A 22,145-nucleotide genomic window follows, 5' to 3' on the forward strand; every position below is an offset into this window, starting at 1 on the left:
GATAGCAGCAGTATTATGAAATAGATAATATATTCCTAGTTAATATATACTTTCCAGTTTATCTGTGAAAATATAGCTCAAACTTTGTTGCTGAATTTCGTTCATTGTCAAGATTAAAATATTAAAATAATAAAAAAAAATAATCAGCTAGTTTGCTACACCTACATCGTTTGTTACATGATCGAATTTAATGCATGCCCCTTCGTTTACATAAATCGTTCAATGACTGCTCATATATATCAAAAGTTGTGACAAACATAACATTTGAGCAACTCGAACATCGCCCGGGCTGCTCTGCTGTTGAAACATTGGTGTACCGATCACCGGCTTACAAACTCAAATACACTACGTCATCAAACGAAAACGAGGCGAAACAAGAGCGTGCAAAATGGAGGAAGAAAATAACGTTGCACAAGAAACACCAGAACCCTACGAAGAACAGGAACAACCACCGGCTGAAAGACCTGATGAATATGGTGGAGGTTATGACTATTCAGGCTATGGCGACTACGAGAACAAGCAGCCCCGTTTTCCGGGTCCCAGGGGACCTGGACCTAGGGGAGGTTGGAGAGGTCCAAGGTTTGTCGATTATTCACACTCACAGAGATTTTGACTTTCGTTTCATGCTACGTTTTTAAAAGAAATACTTTGCATATATTTATATGCTTTAAACAATATATTTATATGCTTTAAACAAGTACTGCTTTTCAAAGCGTCATGTGTTGCAGAGAATATCTTTTTCTATGAATTTCTTAAAAGGAAATCATGATAATTTTTTCCATTTTTATTTCAATGCAGTTCATATATAGATATAGTATTATAGGGATAAAAGCACCGAGATTGACTAATTTGTAAGAAGTTTGGTGCAACATTCTGCAGGCCATAATCATCTTAGAGTAACTCACTAACTGTTACATTTTACTGAATTACAGACCGCCACCATATGGGAGAGGACCACCACGATTCCGTGGCCCACCACCACCGGGAATGAGGGGACCACCAGGGATGAGAGGCCCTATGCGTGGACCTGGACCAAGAGGCCCGCCCCCACCGTTCCCTGGCAGACCCCCATTTGACCCAAATTATGGTCCTCCCCACGGCCCTGGTCCTATGGGGCCACCTATGGGACCCCCAGGAATGCCCCCACATGGTCCTCCAGGCATGCCCCCACCTAACATGGGACCCCCTCCCATGGTATGTTGCATGCAGCAAGCTTTAAAATTGGAGTTATTTTAATCATTATTTTACTTGTTCCGTAAAAAACAATGCTTTATTTTTAATTTAGCATGTTAAATGTTTTATTTGATACAGCTTGTTTGTGAAGAAAAAAAATGATGATTAATTAGCGAAATTGTATAAGGAATAAGATTCTCAATTTTTTGTTGAACAGTCTCAGATAGTGAAGTGACTGACCAACTATTACTTAATCTACTTACAATTAACTTTTTTTCCAAATTTAATCAAGCCCAATTGCCATTTGAACATCTTTCTTCTCTGATAAAACTTCATTGTGCAATAAAATCTTATTCAGGACCAGTTTAATCGACCACCAGGTACAGGTGGGATGCCACCCAACATTCCCCCACCAAACTTTAGTGTACCACCCCCTGGCTTTATGAACCCACCAATGCAGGGAAACCCAAATGATCCTGGCTTACAGGAGCTCTGGGTGGAAACAAAAACTGCTGAAGGCAAGGTATGAAGGAAATCTGTTGGGTTGTTCTCAAATTAGATTTGAAATAACATAAACTTTACTATTCTATGAAGAATATACTTAAGGTAGTGAAATTATACTTCCTTTAATTAAAGTCTTTGCTGTCTCTTTGACAGAAATTCAATAAGACCGATAATATTTGCATTTCAATCAAAACAAATAGTATTGAACATATTTGAAGTAATTTGTCAGTTAATTACAATGATAATGTCGTTGCATTACAATAAATATATATGATGTGAATGCTATTGAATACTATTGTTATGATTTGGTGATGTATGTACTAATATTGTCATGCAGTTTTACCATTTTCCAATCCTTTTACAGACATACTTCTACAACGCAAAGACTCGTGAGTCAGCTTGGACTAAGCCAGACAACGTGAAGATTATCACACAGGCCGAGGTGGAACAGATGGCTGCTCAGTCAGCCCAGGTTAATGCTGCAACTACAGCCCCTGGAACAACAACTGTCACACCTGCAGAACAAGGTAAAATGGATGAGGTGAAATCTGGAACGGTTAAAAGTGATATCTAAAATAAACCTAAATAGTGTTGGGATGGTCCTTCGAATTGATATTGCGCAGAACATGTAACATGTTTAATTGGATCTGTTAGATACAATCAACCCAAAATAATGGATGTGCAAGAGTATTTAGAGTATTTCTGAGCCAACAAGTGAACATGATCTTGAATATCTGTTCTTTTCAGCCCCACCATCATCCCAGGGAATGGAACAGCCCGTAGTGCCTGGTTTGTCTGCACCAGGGTTGCCTCAAGGGGGTCAACCCCCATTTTTGCCCCAGGGGAATTTCCCTGGAATGCCGTCAGGCTTCACTCCCAATATGGTGCCCCCAGGGATGGGTGGATTTCCTGGTCAGATGCCAATGGGAGGTCAGCCAATGGGTGGTGCCATACCAGGGCCAGATAATTCTGTAGTTGCCCATAAGCTTCCTTCTAGTCAGGTAGGGTTGAATAAAAGCTTACTAGTTAGTGTAAGTTACATGTCAAAGTAGAATACAATGTTAAATAATCAGTGGTCGAGATGAGTACAAGGCCGCAAGCCATGCATTAGTAGAACACTTTCAAGGCTTGTTCAATAACTTGATTTTATATAGCAAGGGTTGGTGAAAAAAAATGATGGCAAGCTCTTGTATGACAATTCAGGCTTGTTTGTCCAAAGTCTAATTTTTATGACAGAATTATGGTTATCAACATTACACTGATCTAACTTGCAGTGGTACTATTTTCTTGTCACAAAACAGAGAAAATGCATAGAACAATTTACAGTTTACAATGTATAGTAAAGGCATGTTAGAGTTAAGTTTTGAACCAAGGTGACTTCCATGCAGTTACTTTTGAAAAGGTTTAAAACTTATTAGTATCTTAACTTATCTTTGTGCTTCTTTTAAATCAACATATAATATTGTCATGTACATATGGTACTATTCTTTAGTTGCCACCAAAGCCAGCAGAGGTAGCGGTATGGACGGAGCACAAGAACACAGATGGCCGATCATACTACTACAATTCAAAGACTATGGAATCCACTTGGGATAAGCCCCAAGACTTGGTAGACTGGGATGCAAAGATTACTGCCCTGCAGAGCCCAGTCACTACTACAGAGCCTGAGCCCGCTAGAGTGAATGGGACTGTTCCCATGGATACCAGCAAGCCCCAACCGGCTGCAGTGAAGTCAGACAGTGAGGATGATGATGATGAAGAACAGGTAAGAGTTTGATAAGCAATTTTCAAAGTAAATGTTTTGCTCTACTTGCCCAGTCTGGATAGTTTCTTTTAAAATGTACCTGCCTGAAACTATGCTGATGATGTATGGTAATGTTTTCAATGCTACAGAAAATGACATCAATTATAAACCAGTCAACGATTGCATATATGAAGTTTAGGAAGTTTGTAAGAATGTTACTCGCTGAAAATGGGCTAAAACTTCCAAAATTTAGTCCTTGGAAGTATTTAAACTTTCATAATTTTCAAGTAAACATCCCAAATTATAGTTCAAAAATCAAAACCTGGTGTCAATGTCACTTTGATGGTAACATTTCTATCAGCCCTAAATAGAGTGAAATAGTTTAATATAAATAATATAAATCTCAAATTAGATATACAACATTTTAAAACTAAGACCAGTAAATGAATATGAATTTGCTTATTAAAGGAAGAAGAAAAGGCTGAAAAAACAGAACAAGAGAAAGCCCAGGAGAAGTCCCGTCCAGTCTCCAGTACCCCTGTATCTGGCACCCCCTGGTGTGTGGTGTGGACTGGGGATGGGCGGGTGTTCTTCTACAACCCCTCTACCCGTACCTCCCTGTGGGAGCGCCCGGACGATCTCATGGGGCGGGCTGATGTAGACAAACTGACTGAAGGACCGCCTGGAGAGAAATGTAGTTATTTGTTTTGTACTCAAGGATTTTTTTTAGCTTGATTGTTTGCAGCTATTTGCTGGTAGAACCTAGTTCTGTTGCCCATATAAAGTCACTGGTGGGGTTTAAGCCCACAACTTTTTTTAGTAGTTTTAAGACAACTCATTTTAAATAGTTTTAAGACACAAGATTTCTTTAAATAATTTTCAGTTTTTACTTACTAATGTCTTCATTGTAACATTAAGCTCTCCTACTCTGAACTGAACTGATTTCATATTATATTTAATCTTGCTCTATGTATTCTTATAATTTACTATCTCTGTTACAGCTGCCATTAAGGAGGAGGAAACTGGGGAACCTGCTGCCAAGAAGAAGAAGTATGTGGCCTCATGATTTGTTTAAGCTGCAGGGCTTTTTCACCAAAAATTGTGAAGAGGCCTAGCCTTTTCATTCTGGGAAATTTAAATGCGTGAAATTTTACAAATTGGGAAATTAAAATGCGTAAACGTCGCAAAATGTGAAATTCCACATATGAGGATTTAAGACACGTTTTAAACACGGGTCAAGGTATCCATATGAAACTTGGAACTCATGTTACAAAAAACAGTCTCATATCTTACATGTGAGTCTACTTCTAGCTGATTTTTTTTCAATTATGGCCTTTTTAATATGAAATGTGTACAAACACTCCACAGGGTCAAGCTTGAAAGGTCTAAAATGTATGGACTTTTAATTGATACACATGTAGATCTTATTGGGGGAGAAATCATGTCTTTGACTTCGCTTTTTTAACATGACACAATGACAAGAGAGGGAGCGAGATTAGTTTTAATCTTCATAGAGTTGATTCTAAATTGAGGGAAAGAATTGATAACAATATAATTTTATGGACAAATTGGTCCTTTAAATTATGAAGCATTCTTCTTATGTCAACTTAAAAGTTAAAACGAATAACTTGCTCAAACAGAATACATTTTTATTGTAAAATTGTGAAGTAAGATATTCCTTTTTGGGAAAAATATCTGGGAATTGTGAAAAAAATATCTGGAAATTGGGAAAATGTGTCATTTTTCCCAATTGTGAAGTAGCCTAATTTCGACCCCTAGCAAAGAAGGTGAAAAAGCCTTGAAGCTTTCTAAATTGCAATCCTTAAATAATTGGTTTTATTATGCTCAGATTTTTACCCTCCAAAATTGATATGTAAGGTTGCAATTATTGGTTTTATATTGCCAACTTCTGGATGAATTCTGTTTATAATGCTCTCATTGATGAGTAATTAGCCCTTGTCATTGAAACTAGGCTTTAGTCCTAATTCTGATACAACTGCTTGGCTTTACAATATTGAACAAGCCCTGCTTTATAAAATCCAGACTTTGAGCAAGACGAAAGCATTTTACCTTGGGCATGGCTTGTGGGCTTGTGCTTATTTCAACTGGTCACACATATGTACATACTACTTTTTGTGTCGCCTGAAAAGACGACATATAGGGGTTACTTTTGTCGGCGGCGGCGTCCGCGTCCCATTTTCGCTTGTCCGGTGTATATCTCCTAAACTATTAGTGGTATCAACTTGAAACTTCATATGTACATAGATCTAATTGAGGGCAAGTGCAGTGCACAAGAACTGTTACTCTTGCTTCCATATTTTTAGAGTTATTGCCCTTTGTTATTTTTCATGCTTAAAGTTTTGTCCGGGGCATATCTTGTAGAATATAAGAGTTATCAACTTGAAACTTCATATGTAGATAGATCTCATGGAGGGCAAGTGCAGTGCACAATAACAGTAACTCTTGCTTTCTTAGTTTTAAAATTATTACCCTTTTAAAATTATTACCCTTTGTTAATTTTCATGCTTAAAGTTTTGTCCGGAGCATATCTTGAAGAATATAAGAGGTATCAACTTGAAACTTCATAGCTAGATATATCTCATTGAGGGCAAGTGCAGTGCACAATAACAGTAACTCTTGCTTTCTTAGTTTTAAAGTTATTGCCCTTTGTTAATTTTCATGCTTAAAGTTTTGTCCGGGGCATATCTTGAAGAATATAAGAGGTATCAACTTGAAACTTAATAGCTAGATAGATCTCATTGAGGGCAAGTGCAGTGCACAAGAACCGTTACTCTTGCTGCCATATTTTTAGAGTTATTGCCCTTTGTTAATTTTCTTGCTTAGGTTTTGTCCGTGGCATATCTCGTAAACTATAGGAGGTTTCAACCTGAAACTTTTTCCGTAGGTATATCTGATTGAGGGTTCAAATGCCACCTACACTTGAAAGTTAAATGGCAACATCATTGTCTATAAATGAATAAAATGCCAATCTAACAGCTATAATGCGACAGTAAATAATTCGTCAGGCGACACATCCGACTCGCAGAGTTCTAGTTTACAATAAGTATTGTTTCTTCAGGTTGGAGGAGAACAAGGAAGAGGAAAAAAAGAACACTATAGATAATAGCAAGGAGGCCGCTATAGAGGCTGAAGTGCAGGCTGCCAGGCAGAGGGCTGTGGTGCCTCTTGAAATACGCATGAAACAGTTCCGGGATATGCTGGCTGAGAAAGCTGTAAGCATTTTTTGAGATTTTTATTTTCATGTTGTCCTCATGTAAAAAATATCTGGATTCGTGGTTGAAAGATTGAGGGAAAATTTAAGGGACTGTAGATTTATTACAGTAAATAGTAACTTAAGCAATACCAATTCAAATTCAATATCATAACTTCAGTTTTCTCAGAGATAGTATAGTATAACAGCATCTCCTAAATATTGTGACTATGTGTTTGTGAAACCCATCTATCCCAGCATCTCAGTCTAGTAAATTTGATTAGGTCAGGTTAAAAAAAGGGAATTTACCAAAAATAAGGGAAACATTTAGTCTGGTAAAATCTTGCATTAATTCCAGACTTACTATTTTAAACCATGTTTTCTATGTTGTAGGTGTCGGCATTTTCCACCTGGGAGAAAGAGCTTCACAAGATTGTGTTTGACCCACGATACCTGTTACTGACGTCAAAGGAGCGGAAACAGGTTGGTTGAATTTTGTTAACTGTTTTCATTCAATAATTAATCTTGCAAAATGACTAGAGCCAGATACTTCTTAAATGTGACTTATTAAAGTCAACATCTTTGGGACAAAAATCTGTTTTGGACATTAGCAGTGAGTGGAAATTGGTAATGCGGACTAAGAGTTTTGAAAAAAATCTTAATTAAACCTAGTACAGATCAGGAAGCTTAAATTCAGTTTTGGGTTGTAAAAAAATCTGGGTTAAATTATGTGAAAATATTCATATATTCTGGCTTAAGGGTCATAGCCTGGTAATAATATGAACATGATTTATAAAAGTGTTTGTTTGGCTTTTTCTGAAGAGTCCTATATCTATCGACTTAAATGACAAAAAAAGGTATTTAAAGAGATAAGCTTATATTTTTTTTACGTTTTCTAATCAATGCCATTGCTATTTTTAGGTGTTCGAACAGTATGTGAAGGAGCGTGCGGAGGAAGAGAAACAGGAGAAACACCGGCGTATGCGGGAGAAGAAGGCTGCCTTCAAACTACTCCTAGAGGAGGCTAAACTGCATGGAAAGTAGGTCCTCACTGTGTTATAAAGTATTGTGGTAGCCTTTAGTGTCATCCGCTTGCAAGAACTCCAACCTTGATCCTAACTCAAAACTGTATAAAGATATTCACATTGAACTTTGTTAACATGTTATCAGTGAAAAGGGCATAGCTCGGATGTGTTCGATAACTAACAGCACTTCCGTACATCTATGGCCCTTCAAATGTCAAAATCTGACCACAAGTATATTGCCTGCTCTCTTACTTGACCCTTTTTCATCCAAACTTAGATGCAGTGAAGGATTTTATTTCTGACCTGATAAATTTGGTTACTGTGTTATGGCCCTTAAATGGACAGGGGTTATAATGTTCAAGATAAATTCTGAAATCAGGTTTGAGAGCTTTTAAGTTCAGACTTTATGCAGTTGTAGAGATTTTTTGCGCAAGACATTTGCATAAAAAACATTAGGAAGTACCTTAATTTTGAAAAACGTATCAAAATGGGTCTAGCCCCTTTACTATTCTTCTGGCCAGATTCCTTTGTACTCAAACAAACCCCCAGCTATTTTTCAGGATTGACAAATTACCAGACGTTGGAACAAAATTAGACAAAATTGACCTTGTCTGCTCACAAACTTGATAGATTTTTATCCAATCTATAACAAACTTCTCAGCAATGTTTATAAGTTTGATATCCTTGATGAAGTAAAATTAGGCCTAAAAAAATTAGGTTTAGCGAGTGTTACATCCTTTTCAAAAATAGGTAGGGTAGGAAGGCTTATTTGTTTACATCTGTTTTTTCATTGGACTTTATATAAGATTCACTGAATCATGGGTAAAAAGTTTTCCGGATTTATCCGGAATTTCGGGATTTTCGTATTCCCGGAGGGTCGAATTTCCAATTCGTCGAGATCCGTTGAGAAAATGGGGGGGGGGGGAGGGGGTTAGGCTGGGACCTTGAAATATATTTTCCATCGCTTATTCGATGCTTCGACGTTCGTATAGATCTGCGATAACTTATGTTCTTATTGTCTTATCCGAACACTGCGGTATTTTGAAACGACGCTGTGACGTATATTTCACGGAAATAGGCGGGAAAACACGACTTGCTGCTTGACTAATCAAATCGATCGGAAGATTAACGTCATTGAGGAGAATCACGAACGTTTCCATATATGGCAGACGCGGTCCTTAGTCACAATTATATTGAAAAAAGGCGCGAGTAGTATTTTGTTTTCAAGTTTGGTCAGCGATGATATCTAAGCAAGCTTAAATCTCAGTTTTAATCTCAAGAAATTCGAATTGAATCTCTCTCGTGAGCTTTCCGTGACAGAAAGCATCAGTTTCCGGGTCATTTCTCCAGAAGTGTGCGTAGATCGTAACCTTTGCAATACGTCATGTGCTATTTTAAGCATTTTCCATATAAGGTAATCCTCTACTTCCGATACCGAAAAACTTACAACAGGCCTCTCAAAAATAACCGCAAACTTGCTGAGTTTACTTTGGCAATGACAGAGAGGTAGATTTAGGTCTCAATAGCGGTAGTTTGTGTTCAAAAGTGGTAGAATTTCTAATTTCTTTAAATTTTCAGACAAAAACAATGACGGAAACAATGTAAACAAAAGTTGTATTTGTTACTGTTTTTAGATTTTCGGAAAATACGCATTAAATACGTCATGGTTGAGACTTGTTAAGTGCCAGTGATTGAGAAACAGAAGAAATATTACATCTGACTTGTAAAAACAAGTTTATTATCAGAAGTGCTGCTAAAAAAATCAAATCAGACTGCCAAAACAGGTCTGAGTGTAAGTGCAGACGACTGCAGTACTGTATAGGTCAAATTTCCCCCCAAAATGTCGTAAAATTTTATACACTGTAGATAATTTATAACACCTTAGTAATGTTGTCTTTATGTTTTGACAGTTTTATTATGTCTTTGATATTTACAAAATAGCTGATTAGTAGGATGCCAATTAACAAGAATGATTAATGGTCTTTTGTACCATACCGGTAACTTAGCAACGATCTCGGCCGAAGTGCGAAGTGATTTGACAAATTGCTTATTGCAACTTGTTCTTTAAAGTGACAGATTAATATGGTATTTTAGCATGGTTAATTTTGAGGTTTTTAAAATAAAATTAGTAAATCATGATTACTGGCTTGCTTATGCGGGATATATTTTAGTATGTAGTGTCACATGTATATCAGTATACTTATTCATAGTCATATTTGTGTGAAAAACCTTATTCCAATACTCCTCATTGTTTAAAATTAAAGCCTGGAAAAGGCATTTCATATCCACTAAAATGGCTATGTTTAAGGAGCTTCAGGGGGCTTCGCCCTGGACCTGACCGGGGGCCCTGCGGCACCCAGGCCCCCAGCATTTTTCAGGATTTTCAAAATTCTCAACTTTTACCCATGAGATTGTCATTTTCATCATTGGAGAATGGTGTTAAAGTTATCTTCTGTATTTAAAAAGCATTCAAGGTTTTAAACTACATATTGAAAAGCAAAAAAAAATAAAAATATATTTTTTAAGTTTTTCTCTCTTTTTTTCAAACTGACTATAAAAATGGTAGGGTCGGCGCCTATTTCAGGTCAGGTAACCGGAATCAGATGTATTTTTTTTTTAGACCTTAGCAAATTGTCCAATCTTTATGTCAAATGCATTTGATATCCATTTCCCTGAATCATCTTGAATTGACTTAATTGATGACAGTATTCAAGTTTTAGTACCTTTCAGCTTATGACTAAAAAATAATAAATTAATTAATAAGTTGTTTCCCCCTTCCAGATCCTCGTTCAGTGACTTCGCGAGTAAGTATGGGAAAGAGGAACGCTTCAAGGCCATCGAGAAGATGCGGGAACGTGAGGCTATATTCAGCGACTTTGTCAGCGACGTGCGCCACAGGGAGAAAGAGGAAAAGTCCAAACAAAAAGAGAAGGTAGGTGTCTCCCCTGTAAGTTGGGACTGTCCATTCCATTTCTCATTGCAGGGAGGGTAGAAGAGCTGGCACTGTGCAAATTATTTACATTTTAGTTCTAATAAGATGATAAAAAATGTTTTGGTTACGGTAATTCCAAAAATAAGACTTGATAAATTTTGTAGAGAATCATCAGGTGTCAAGCAAAGGAAATGTAAAGAAGGTTTCTATTTTAGCATAACGATACTCCTATTACATTTCTGAGTTAAGGTTACGTTAGAATTTAATGTTTTGTGTTCAGCTCTTCTACAAAAGGATACATCAAATCTTGTGTTTCAGAAATCAGATTATCAGATATGTTGCTTTTGTCATAGAACTGTTCATATACATGTATATATATATTTAAGAATACCGGGGTAACCTTACATTTTCAGGGTAAATATAATATAATTTTATTTTATTATATCAACTTGCTTATTAAAAGTTTTCTTATTTATTCATATACTATTATTAAACAGAATTAATTATTAGCTATTTTAAATAGACTAATAGAGAAAAGAATGGAAAAGAATGCACTCTTTCTTGTTATGAAAACAAATGTTTTTGATGGTGAAGTTCGACTTTTAACCTTTTTATTTCACTTTTAAATAATGATATCTCTGTTTCAGCTCTTCATTTGTGCCGAATAAAAGGCGCAGTTCTTGTTAGAACTATGCGGCTTTCATTCTCACAAATGACAATTTTATTTGAATTTCATGCATGATTTATATGTTTCTGTGGACGTTTTGACTGTGTGTTTAGTTTGTAGAGCAAAAATAGGTTTAATCAAGTCTTTGTGGGAAAAGAATGCAAAACAAAGAAATTACTTTCAGTATCAAACTATGGTACCGTTTTTTTTGTTTTGTCAGTTACAATCTTTGAGATTATGGTTTTATAGTATTTGTTAACCAATGAAATAAACTTGACTGGCTGAAAGTAGAGAGGTATTTTTAAAAGTTTGTCCGTTTTTTGGAAGAGTTGAGGTATTGTCATAGCTAGTGTTGTGGCCTACTTCCAAAATTTTTAACCTTGGCTGTAGCTAAAAAAAATTTAATTTAATTTTGAACTCATGTTGCCAGAGTCGGACAATACACACATGTATATTTAGATGCATGACTTTGGCTTTAATACGCTCCTTGTTCGATTGACAAAACAAGAACAGACAAGCGTTTGTTTTTGCTTCAGGGTGCTCTTGTTCCAATTGTGTTCAGCTTAAGGTATTGATTATTTGAATGACCTTTTAGTTCAATTTAAATGATTTAAACTGTCTGTTACAATATTCATCCTTATGATTATGGTCTCCTGAAGAAAAAAATGTTATTAAACTCATATTTTCTTGCTTTAAGCCTTTTCTTGCCTTACTTCTAAGCCACACCAGAGATTGTATGTTGTTTTCACATTGACTTTCAAACCTGCAAAGTACAGATTCTTGTGAGAGAAAATTTGATGCCTTATTTGATTATTTAAAGAAAAATCCTGACAAAGAAAGTGAAAAACCAATGCTGTTCTAATATACTTTTGTGATTTTTTTATTCTTGTTTCATTGTTTTAAATGTGTAATATTTGGAATGAAAGAAATAATATTGTCTACTCATATTGACAATTTTCTATATTGAATACAATATTCTTATAAATGTAACAATATTTGATTTATTTGTTACAAAATTTTAAATCTATTCTTAATTAATCTGTTTTGCTTTCTGTAATTCATGACAATTACTATTTATATAAATACAGTAAAGTATTCTTAAATGCAATACCACCTCATCCATTTATCTGTTGTTTAACTGACCTGATTTATCAATTTTGAACCAAAGATGAAACCATCGTCAGAGAGTTCAAATAGACCCAGGGGTTGAAAATTGCCGCCGAGGGCGTGTAGCGAGTCGTCAGTCATAAGACTGTCTCGTAAAATTCCGGGCCGAGAGGGGCTGGCTGTCATCGGGTTTGTGTTCACCGGTACTGAAATATTCTAAAGTGTTTTGAAACAAATATCAATTTTTTCTTAAACAATCTCTCATCATGAATTATATTGTATGCTCATTTGATTTAGTATACATGTAACAAGATTTTATGATCGACAGTTTTGGATATTCTGCTTGTATAAAGTTTGAGTAGTTGAAAACGTTGAAGTTGTGTCCCCTGTCTTGATAATTTCTTGCATTGATTGATTGATTGATTGATGAACAAATATTATCTTACAGTCATTTCTTGTACATGTTTAAAAGCTTTCAAGCAAGGAATAATCCACATGTAAAATAAAAAGAAACAAACATTTCTTTACTGAAACAAATTGTCCAAACTTTGCCATTGTCACTCTGAGTATGTTGTATGCCCAATGTTTTATGTTCATCTATAGAACTGAACACATGATAAATTATGTTATCCTGAGAACAAATTTTATGCATTTTAGTTCTTGTAAAAGAAAGAATTACCAGGAAAATTCTAATTTCCTGGATCAAAATTTCATATATTTTTTTAATGTGTACAAGACAATGCCTGAATTATAATAGAGTATGCTAATAATGACATTATTTATAAAGTTGAATATAAAAATACAATACTGAATATTCAGACGAAACTCTCATTTCTTTAAAATAAATATATTGCTTCAATATAAAATCTGTGCTTAAATTCATTCAGTTACAATTGTGTTTTTCATTCTGTTGTTAATATTTGAACATGTCTTAAAATGTTCATGGAAAATGTTTTATAACAATTGACCCAAGTTCACACATATCATATACATGTCAAGGTCACGCTCTTTGTTTTGAGATAAACCTATCAAACTATTTCTTTCAGCAGTGTTCAGGTGGAAATTCCATGAAATCCGAAAGCGTTACCAAATTGAATACAAAATAACAAATTGAAGATTTTATTGAAGTGTAGAGCTCTCAAGATCCATATTTTTCAGTGATGAATAAAAAATTATAGTAACTGAATGAACAACCTCATAGAATAAAAAAGTGCACAACAATGTATTTGGAACTTTTTTGCACTTGATTTTTTTTATTCCAATTCAAACTACTACCTTTTGCTGGAATATCGACCTGAACACAACATAGAAAAAAAGCAGTTTCTTGGATTCAAAATATTATATTTACACCTCAACTTCTGTTCCTTAAATGAACTGCCTTTTGGCAATTGCCAATCGATGAACGCAACATCTTTGGATATGTTCGGATCGTAATTCATTGCATAACAATATACATGAAAGCTATTGATCTTGTTATTGGTTGTATTGTGTCTGCAGGTCCCGTAAAATATAGATCAACATTTTTAAAAGTGTAAGTTTATTATATTTTAAATATATTGGTACCAGAATTGTTTTAATTTTACGTTTTAAAGTGATTTCAAGTGGTTGATCTTTTCCCGCGTTATTGTGACGTCATTTGAAAAAAATGTTTCCGGTTATAGTCGGGTTGTTCTATTTACAGAATGGGCAAGAACGGATTACTGAAAGGTTTTCTTAAATGAAATGAAGTATTTTTAACAATTCTTGAATGAAATAATGAACTATTGGTGTAAATATAAAGAATGAATTGCGGGGTTGATGTCATTATCGGGGATTTGAACGCAATTGGGTTGGTCAAAGTACGCGTGGAGTCCTTCGGACTCCACACACATTAACCAACCCAATTGCGTTCATACCCCGATAATGACATCAACCCCGCAATTCATTCCTTAAATGAGACAAAAGATACCGGTATTACACTAGTCTTAAAGTCATAGTTCTCATTCGAGCACAAGTTTCATCAAGTTTGTGTTTATTGTTTGAAATCAGTGTTGTCCATTTACATTGCAGAATAGAATATGACCTTTATGTTTCAGCCTAACCATGCTTTTGTTTTCAGCTGGCATGGACACCACTGATTGTCCAAGAGGCTGCTTTAACTTAATATTTATTTTTCAGAAATATGATACGAAATGTTTTATATGTACATGCCTTTCTCTATTAATAATCTTCCCAGTTTCAAATACTCACAGAAGTTATTGTGACCAGTGTAAAAACATGCAATCGTTTATGAAAAAGAGGTGTGTATAAAATAAGACAAGAAAGAAATAACACAGAATATTATTCGCTGATATAAAAAAGAAAGCTAAAAAGAATGATTGAATGTGATTGGTTTTATATTGCTGCCTTCAATTTATTGTACTTTAGTGATAAATTAAACAATACATTATTGAGGTATTTATAAATCTTTCAGCAAAGAATTACTACAACTTAGGGTTGTATTCATTCTTTGTATGTAATATGGGAAATAGATTTCTTTATCTTAACTGTAAATGTATAGCAAAAAAAGTTTAAAATTGCTGAACTTTGGCATAACTTACAGCGAAATATAACCACATCACAGATAAACATAACATAATTTCCTGTCAACAGTTTATATCATGCATATTTTTTTTCTATTTTTTTAGTTGAAAACTGAGTTCCTAGGGCTTCTAAAGGAGACCTCTGAAATCGAGCGCCACTCTCGTTGGAGCGATATCAAGCGGAAAATTGATTCTGACCCGCGCTACAAGGCTGTTGACAGCAGCTCTCGACGGGAAGACTGGTTTAAGGATTACGTCAAGACTCTCGATGATGTGAGTATATCTCAGACTGGTTCATCTTCGCACAAACATCTACATAGCAGGCACATTACTTTATATAATCAGTTTTAGTGTGTGTCTTAATGCTTGGTATGCAAATAGGTCAAAGTCAGAGGATGAAATCAATGGTTTTTGGGTATATATACGGTAGTCAAATGTCATGGTGACCTAGAAAAGTTATGGCTACTTCAATAACCTTTGACCTAGGAGTTGTAGAGTCTGAAAACTTGGTATGCACATCTGTCAGGGTCAGTAGATGACCTTTAGATTTTTGAGTCAATAGATCATGGTCACAAATACTGGGCACTCGTAGCAGTGACTCATCTGATTTGGAGAAATGTGGTTGTCAGTGATTTTATTCTTATTCCTGTACCATTGATTAGCAGCTCTGGGCAATCATATAATTCATGAAAATTCTTTTAAAGGTATAGATTATGTAGATACTTAATCAATGTACATGTATACATATAGACAAAAAACATGTTAGTGTTGAAGTGTTAACGACTGCTACAGAGGTCCTGGGGACAGTTTTAAAGCTCTTAGTATGTTTATCTTTAAGCCAATTACCGTTATTTAGCTTTATTTTTGAGTGAATTTTAATTTAGCAGGTGTTTTAGTTGAAGACAATATGAGGGAAAGCATCTTGTTGGTATCCATGATATTCCTGTACGGATGTTTGAAGTTGCAACTAATTGTTTATTAATAAAATAAGCCCCTGAATGCTACAGATAAAACAAGATTTTATAGACTGTGTATTAAATCAATGCTAATAAATTGAACTTTTTATACATAGGAATCAGATGATGAGGATCGCAAGACGCGCGAAAAACAGGAGCGTGTTGAAGCTAGTATCCGTAAACGCGAGGAAGAGGTGAAGAAAGATCTGTCCTCGTCATTGAGGGAGAGAGAGAAGGAGAGGGAACAGCACAAGAAAGACGAGGCCATACAATTGTTCAATGCCCTGCTGGTGGACCTGGTATGTTTGAGTTTCGCAAGATTTAAATTGCCGTGATTACTATGGTTAAATTTCAAATGGGTTTAATAGTCATGAGAGCATATTTTTCATGATCTCTGTGGTTAAATTTCACGAGGGTAAAATATGAATTCACAAGATAAAGATGTGCTTAATTTTCACAATTAAGTTCAATATTTGCAATTACTACCGGTATTGTTAAATTTTCCAAGAATTTTATATTTTTTACAACCGTGGTTAAATGAGGGTTCAAAATTAGTGTGTAAATCTATTTGGCCGTGAATGTTTGTCAGTGATTAATAATGGCATCATCAATTTTAAAGGTCACTATATTGGTCATCAGAAAAATGGACCTCATTAAATATTACAAATCTTCTGACATCAATCTTTTTACAAAGAAGGTATCTTTTTTATTCAGGTTCGTAACCATGAGGCGTCATGGCGTGACACCAGGAAGCAGTTGCGTAAGGATCATCGCTGGGACATGGCCGCTGGAATTGAGAGGGAGGAGAAAGAGCAACTGTTTGAGGAACACATCAAGGCCCTTGCCAAGAAAAACAGGGAAATGTTCCATAAACTCCTCGATGAAACCACCGAGGTATGTTTAATGTGTAGAGATGTTTTTCTGCTGAACTTTTTAACAAAATTACCTATAGGGTTCGTTAAAGGTACAATATGATTGAACGAAAATAGGCATATTATTTATTTATACATAGGTAAAAAAATTGCCATGATGAATGGGGTTATAATTAATAGCTAATTGGCCATAGATTCCTCAGTTTTAAAAAAATCCCTAAAATCTTTAATAATTTTTTTCTGTTCACATATCATATGCTTTTTTGTTTTGATCATTTAAGTAAAATGAGTTTAACCATTATAATGCATTAAAATTGAGATGGTTTTTTTTGGCTTTAACCTTTACTAAAACCTTTAAAGCTGCACTCTCACAGATTGAACTTTTCGACAACTCTTTTAGTTTTTCTCTTGGAACGAGCCAATTTTTGCGAAAATGCATGGAAACCGGTTATATAAGACTGGTGACAAAAAAATAGATCGCAGATTTTTTTATATTGAAGTTCAAAAATTGGTGTTTTATGCATTTTTCTTAAAACGTTAGTAATGGTTTAAACCATAAAACATTAATTTTCGAACGGATATATGAAAATCTACGATCTGATATTTTGTCAGCAATCTTACATCATTGGGTTGCAGATATTTATGCAATAATTTGCTCTTTCCATGACAAAAAATAAAAAAAGGTGTAAAAATGGTAAGTCTGTGAGAGTGCAGCTTTAATAGAATGATTTACAATTGTATTAAAAGGGCATGGGACACAGTAATATCAGTTCCTGTTGAACCACAAATTAGAGAGTTATTTCCCTTAGGCTTAGTTGGGGATTTAGATAGAGATTGCAGTGATGATATTCAGTAGAAAATATATTTGTCACATTGTCATTATAGCAGGTTTTATATCAGGCAAAAAAAAGAAATGTCATTTCCTTGTTATGTAGTGCTTTTCTGAAGTAATAAATTCTTTTTCAGATTTCTTTGAGCTCATCCTGGAAAGAGATTAAGAAAGTCATAAAAGATGATCCCAGATACTCCAAGTTCTCATCAAGTGACAGGGTGAGTGTTGTATGCCAAAACATGGTGAATATTTTGAGAAAAATTATGCTAGAATCACCATTCATTTTGAAGGTTACGAATTGCTTACGAGATATAATTCATTTGAAATAATCGCAATTGTTTTTATCAGTTAACAGTATTATAGATTTTAAGAGAAATTTAGCAAAACTTCAGTTTTAAATTCTTATGAAAGATTAAAGAAGGTTCATTCATATATCAATTCAAAGATGTAATATCATTGCAAACCAGTCCTTTCAAATTTTTGTCTTTTACAGTCCAGGGAACGAGAGTTTGACGAGTATCTGCGTGAAAAGTATGTTACGGCTAAGGCCGAGTTCCGTGAGCTGCTCAAGGAGACGAAGCTTATCACATACACATCGAGGCTGAAACTGCAGGAGTCCGAGAGCCACTTCAATGACATCATTAAGATACTTGAGGTTCGTTGTGCTCATACATGCAGAGGATATTTTTTAGCTTGTCTGTTTTATTTTTAAGAATGAAAGTTGGAGTTTTGTGATAGTCTTGATATTGTTGTGGCCATTGTTGAAAAACTTTACCTTGGCTATAGCCGAAAAATGTCCAAAGATATTCAAATGTAACTAGGTGCACATGTTGCCAGAGAAAATATGCTCACATACAGCAAGGCCCTTGACTATGGCTTCAATAGTTTTTTAGTTATGCCCCTTTTTCGACTGATAAAAGCAGATAAGCATTGGCTTTGCTCAGCAGTGCTCTTGTTTTCAAGAACATAAATTGATGAAAAAAATCGCTGAAGTTCATAATTTGAAAAAGAAAGACACACATCTGAACACGTTGTTATCTCTCAGTCTTTCTTCTTGCGTTTTGCAAACAAGTACATTGTTATTTTTGTGCAGTATTTTTAAAAATCATGCCCTCTTTTGTCAAAAACCTTACAAATTCAGCCATTATACAGCCTTGCTTATCAAAGATATAAGATTGAACTGAATATGATCTCAGTTAAGGTCAAACTTACAAAACTTTTCTTTTATTTGGACAATGACCTGTCGACCCATGCTTCAATCAGTAGGAATGAACTTTTCGAGTTTGCTGATGTGACTATCTTAAAAATACTATACGTGTATAAGAGATACATTAATCAACATTACGACTAAAAATATTTCTGTCTCTGGTTACCTGACCGTCCGTCTTTTATAGCTCCTGACCTTTTCTTTTTTCTGCTGTAGTCAAATATGTCGATGACAATACTTTTGAGTTTTATACTATATTGTTGCTTAGCGACTTACGAATTCCATTTACGGTTTAAATTTCGTCACAATGCAATTTATTAGCGATAACTTGTACTGCATGTTGCCACCAAGAAGCTAAATGTTTTTAAAGCTTATTTCTGTATAACTATCATGCATACAGTTATAATAAGACCTTAATTAAAAAAAATATATACCTACCGAGTACCGACGCTTTATATTTTGAGCCCGTAATAGGAAACATAATTAGTATTTTAAAGCCTACAAAAAATACCTTTAAACTAAATAAATGAGTTTCTCAAGGATTTGTTTGTGTTTTCAGAATGACAGGCGTTACCTGACGCTGGAAGCGGTCGCTGATGAACGTAAGAGAATCTTGCACTCATACATTGATGACCTGGAGAAGAAAGGCGTGCCCCCTCCGCCAACCGCCTCAGAACCGTCCCGTAGAAACGTGAAGTGAGAAATGGTGTGTTGAAAATCATGTTGAGGTTTTAAAGATAAATGTCTGAAGGGTAACCTTTGGATAGTGTCATCATGTGTATTGTGGAAATGTGATATTGTCCCAGCAGTAAAGCTGCACATTGTTTTAAAGATGTGTAAGAAGCATAGGGAACATAGTTCTTAAGATAGTGTTTTTCCTGCGACCTAAAGAAAGTGTTTTTCCTAAGACTTATCATATTTTTTCTAGGAGGGCTTTTAAAACAGATACATGTTCGTTGCCTACATTTTGTTCCATGTAAGAGGTTTTGGATTTCGCCTCGGGTTTAGAAAATGATCCATACTCTCATTTGTTTTTAAAATTTTAATTCTTAGACATTGGCATTGATTTAAAATTGGAACATTTCAGGAGTGAATGGTGTACTCTTAATATGTGTTTTTGGAGATTGTCAATGGCAAAAACTAATTAAATCCATTATTTAAGCAAGTGATGGATGTTTCTGTAAATCTAGATAAACAAACGGAACGCATATGATCAGTTTGATTTCTTGAGTAGATGTTTAAGGACGTGCTTTAAATACAAAAGTAAGTGTGTGTAATGCTATACAGAAATGCCATACTGCATACTGTAAATTGCACTTCGGGTGTATTCCAGTGCTTGATACTTGCAAATCCATAATGTTATTATTAAGATGCATGTACTAACCACCTATTTGACAACTATGATCATTTTGGAGATATTTATGTATGTATATTTCTCCGGTATTGTTAACAAGTATTGTATTGCCTGTGAACTAGTACATGTAAATTATGACAGATGTTAAACTAATCATTGTAACAACATTAAAATATGTTAATAAACACACTTGGAGCGTATTTTAGGCTGTTTGTTATCTCTTCTTGTTAATGAATTCTTGTTTAACCTTTAGCTGATGCGATGCCGCGTTGTCCAGCGTCCGTGCGTCTGTAGACAATTGCGTGTGAATGAGATAAAAATATTCAGTTTTAATTGTATCTGAATCAAACTTAGACAGTAGTTTCATGGTACGCATAGCATCATCACATCTGGTGTACGAGAATGATATCCACGAGAACCCGGTTCTTTTCGAAAAACAGTCAGATCTCCCCATGTATGACTGAATTATAACCCTTTAAATGCAAAATTGTTTTCTAAGGGAGCCAAGTTTGTGTAGAGAGTTATGTATAATTGTAGTGTTTTTCTCCCTTGAAATTATGTGGTAACCTGCGACGAAAACAGCTATGCAAGAAGAGCATGAACCTCTTGTTAAATATATGCAAACCTCATCACTGGCTATTGGTCAGGTCGCTGTCTATCTTGACTGCTTTTGCGCAGATGACTATACATGTATATGGAAAAATAATATGGACGTTCAATAGCTTGAATACAATAATTGCATAAAACTTTGAATAAAAAGTAGCTGCATTGCGCAGTTGTTAAATGCGATTTTCCATTTATGGAAATCAAATTTTGTCCATGATTGCTCTGAATGAGGGATGATTGGGTGGTAATTATTTAGAATAAATCGTAAATTGCGGTATGAAAGGGGGAAGATTTTATGAAACATTTAAACGGAAAAGCTAAACAAATCTCACCATTTTGCGTTCATCACTCGAACACATATGTCTTCATCTGGTTGATATGAGAAGTTATTTTCAAGTATGCATCGATTTATTAATTGCTTTGTAAAGCATGTTGTTATGAAATAGGTTTCAATGGCAATGTTTTCGCCCAAATCATCTAATAAAGTTATTATGTTAGTATTTCCCCGACAAACGAAGTTTTAAGGGGGTATATTGGAGTCACCCTGTGGTCGGTCGGTTTGTCGGTCGGTCCGTTGCAATTTACCATGTCCGGAGCATAACTTAAAAACTACTGGATGGATTTGAATAATACTTTATACAATGGTAGAACATAATGAGAGGAAGTGCAGTGTACAATAACCATAACTCTATTCTTGCCTATTACTGAGTTTATTGTCCTTTGTTTTTTTGTTGTTTTTTTTGTCCGGAGTATAACTTGAAAAGTACTGGATGGAATTGATTGGAACTTCATACAATGGTCAAGCACAATGAAAGGAAGTGCAGTGTTCAAGAACCATAACTCTACTTTAGCTAATTACTGAGTTATTGCCCTTTATTTGTTGTTCTTTTGCTGTCATTTTTTCCAGACATTAACTTGCAAACTACTAGATGGAATTTATTAAAACTTAATACAATGGTAAAGCACAATGAGAGGAAGTGCATTGTACAAGAACTCTATTTCAGCTAATTACAGAGTTACTGCCCTTCGTTACTTTTTTCTTGTCCGAAGCATAACTTGAAAACTGGAATTTAATAAACCTTCATACAGTGATAGATCATAATGAAAGGGAGTGCAGTGTACAGGAACCGCAATTCTATTTCAGCTAATTACAGAGTTACTGCCCTTTGTTACTTTTTCTTGTCCGGAGCATAACTTGAAAACTATTGGATGGAATTGAATAAAACTTCATACAGTGACAGATCATAATGAGAGGGAGTGCAATGTACAGGAACCGCAATTATATTTCAGCCAATTACAGAGTTACTGCCCTTTGTTACTTTTCTTGTCCGGAGCATAACTTGAAAACTATTCGATGGAATTTAATAAAACTTCATACAGTGATAGATCATAAT

At 35.0% G+C, this 22,145-nt stretch overlaps 1 protein-coding gene across 1 annotated transcript; it reads left to right on the top strand.

The window, feature by feature from the left end:
* Window positions 1–364: 364 nt before the first annotated feature.
* Window positions 365–20,345, top strand: LOC128211355 (transcription elongation regulator 1-like). Its single transcript, XM_052916049.1, has 18 exons — window positions 365–579; window positions 933–1,194; window positions 1,532–1,696; window positions 2,042–2,204; window positions 2,425–2,678; window positions 3,170–3,442; window positions 3,890–4,115; window positions 4,423–4,471; window positions 6,501–6,654; window positions 7,026–7,115; window positions 7,554–7,672; window positions 10,439–10,589; window positions 15,030–15,197; window positions 15,997–16,179; window positions 16,595–16,774; window positions 17,719–17,802; window positions 18,078–18,239; window positions 19,351–20,345. The coding sequence occupies exons 1-18, from the start codon at window positions 389–391 to the stop codon at window positions 19,489–19,491; spliced, it is 3,015 nt and encodes a 1,004-aa protein (XP_052772009.1). The 5' UTR covers window positions 365–388; the 3' UTR covers window positions 19,492–20,345.
* The last annotated feature ends 1,800 nt before the right edge of the window (window positions 20,346–22,145 follow it).

The sequence above is a fragment of the Mya arenaria genome, chromosome 12 (genome assembly GCF_026914265.1).
Source record: "Mya arenaria isolate MELC-2E11 chromosome 12, ASM2691426v1".
NCBI lineage: Eukaryota > Metazoa > Mollusca > Bivalvia > Myida > Myidae > Mya > Mya arenaria.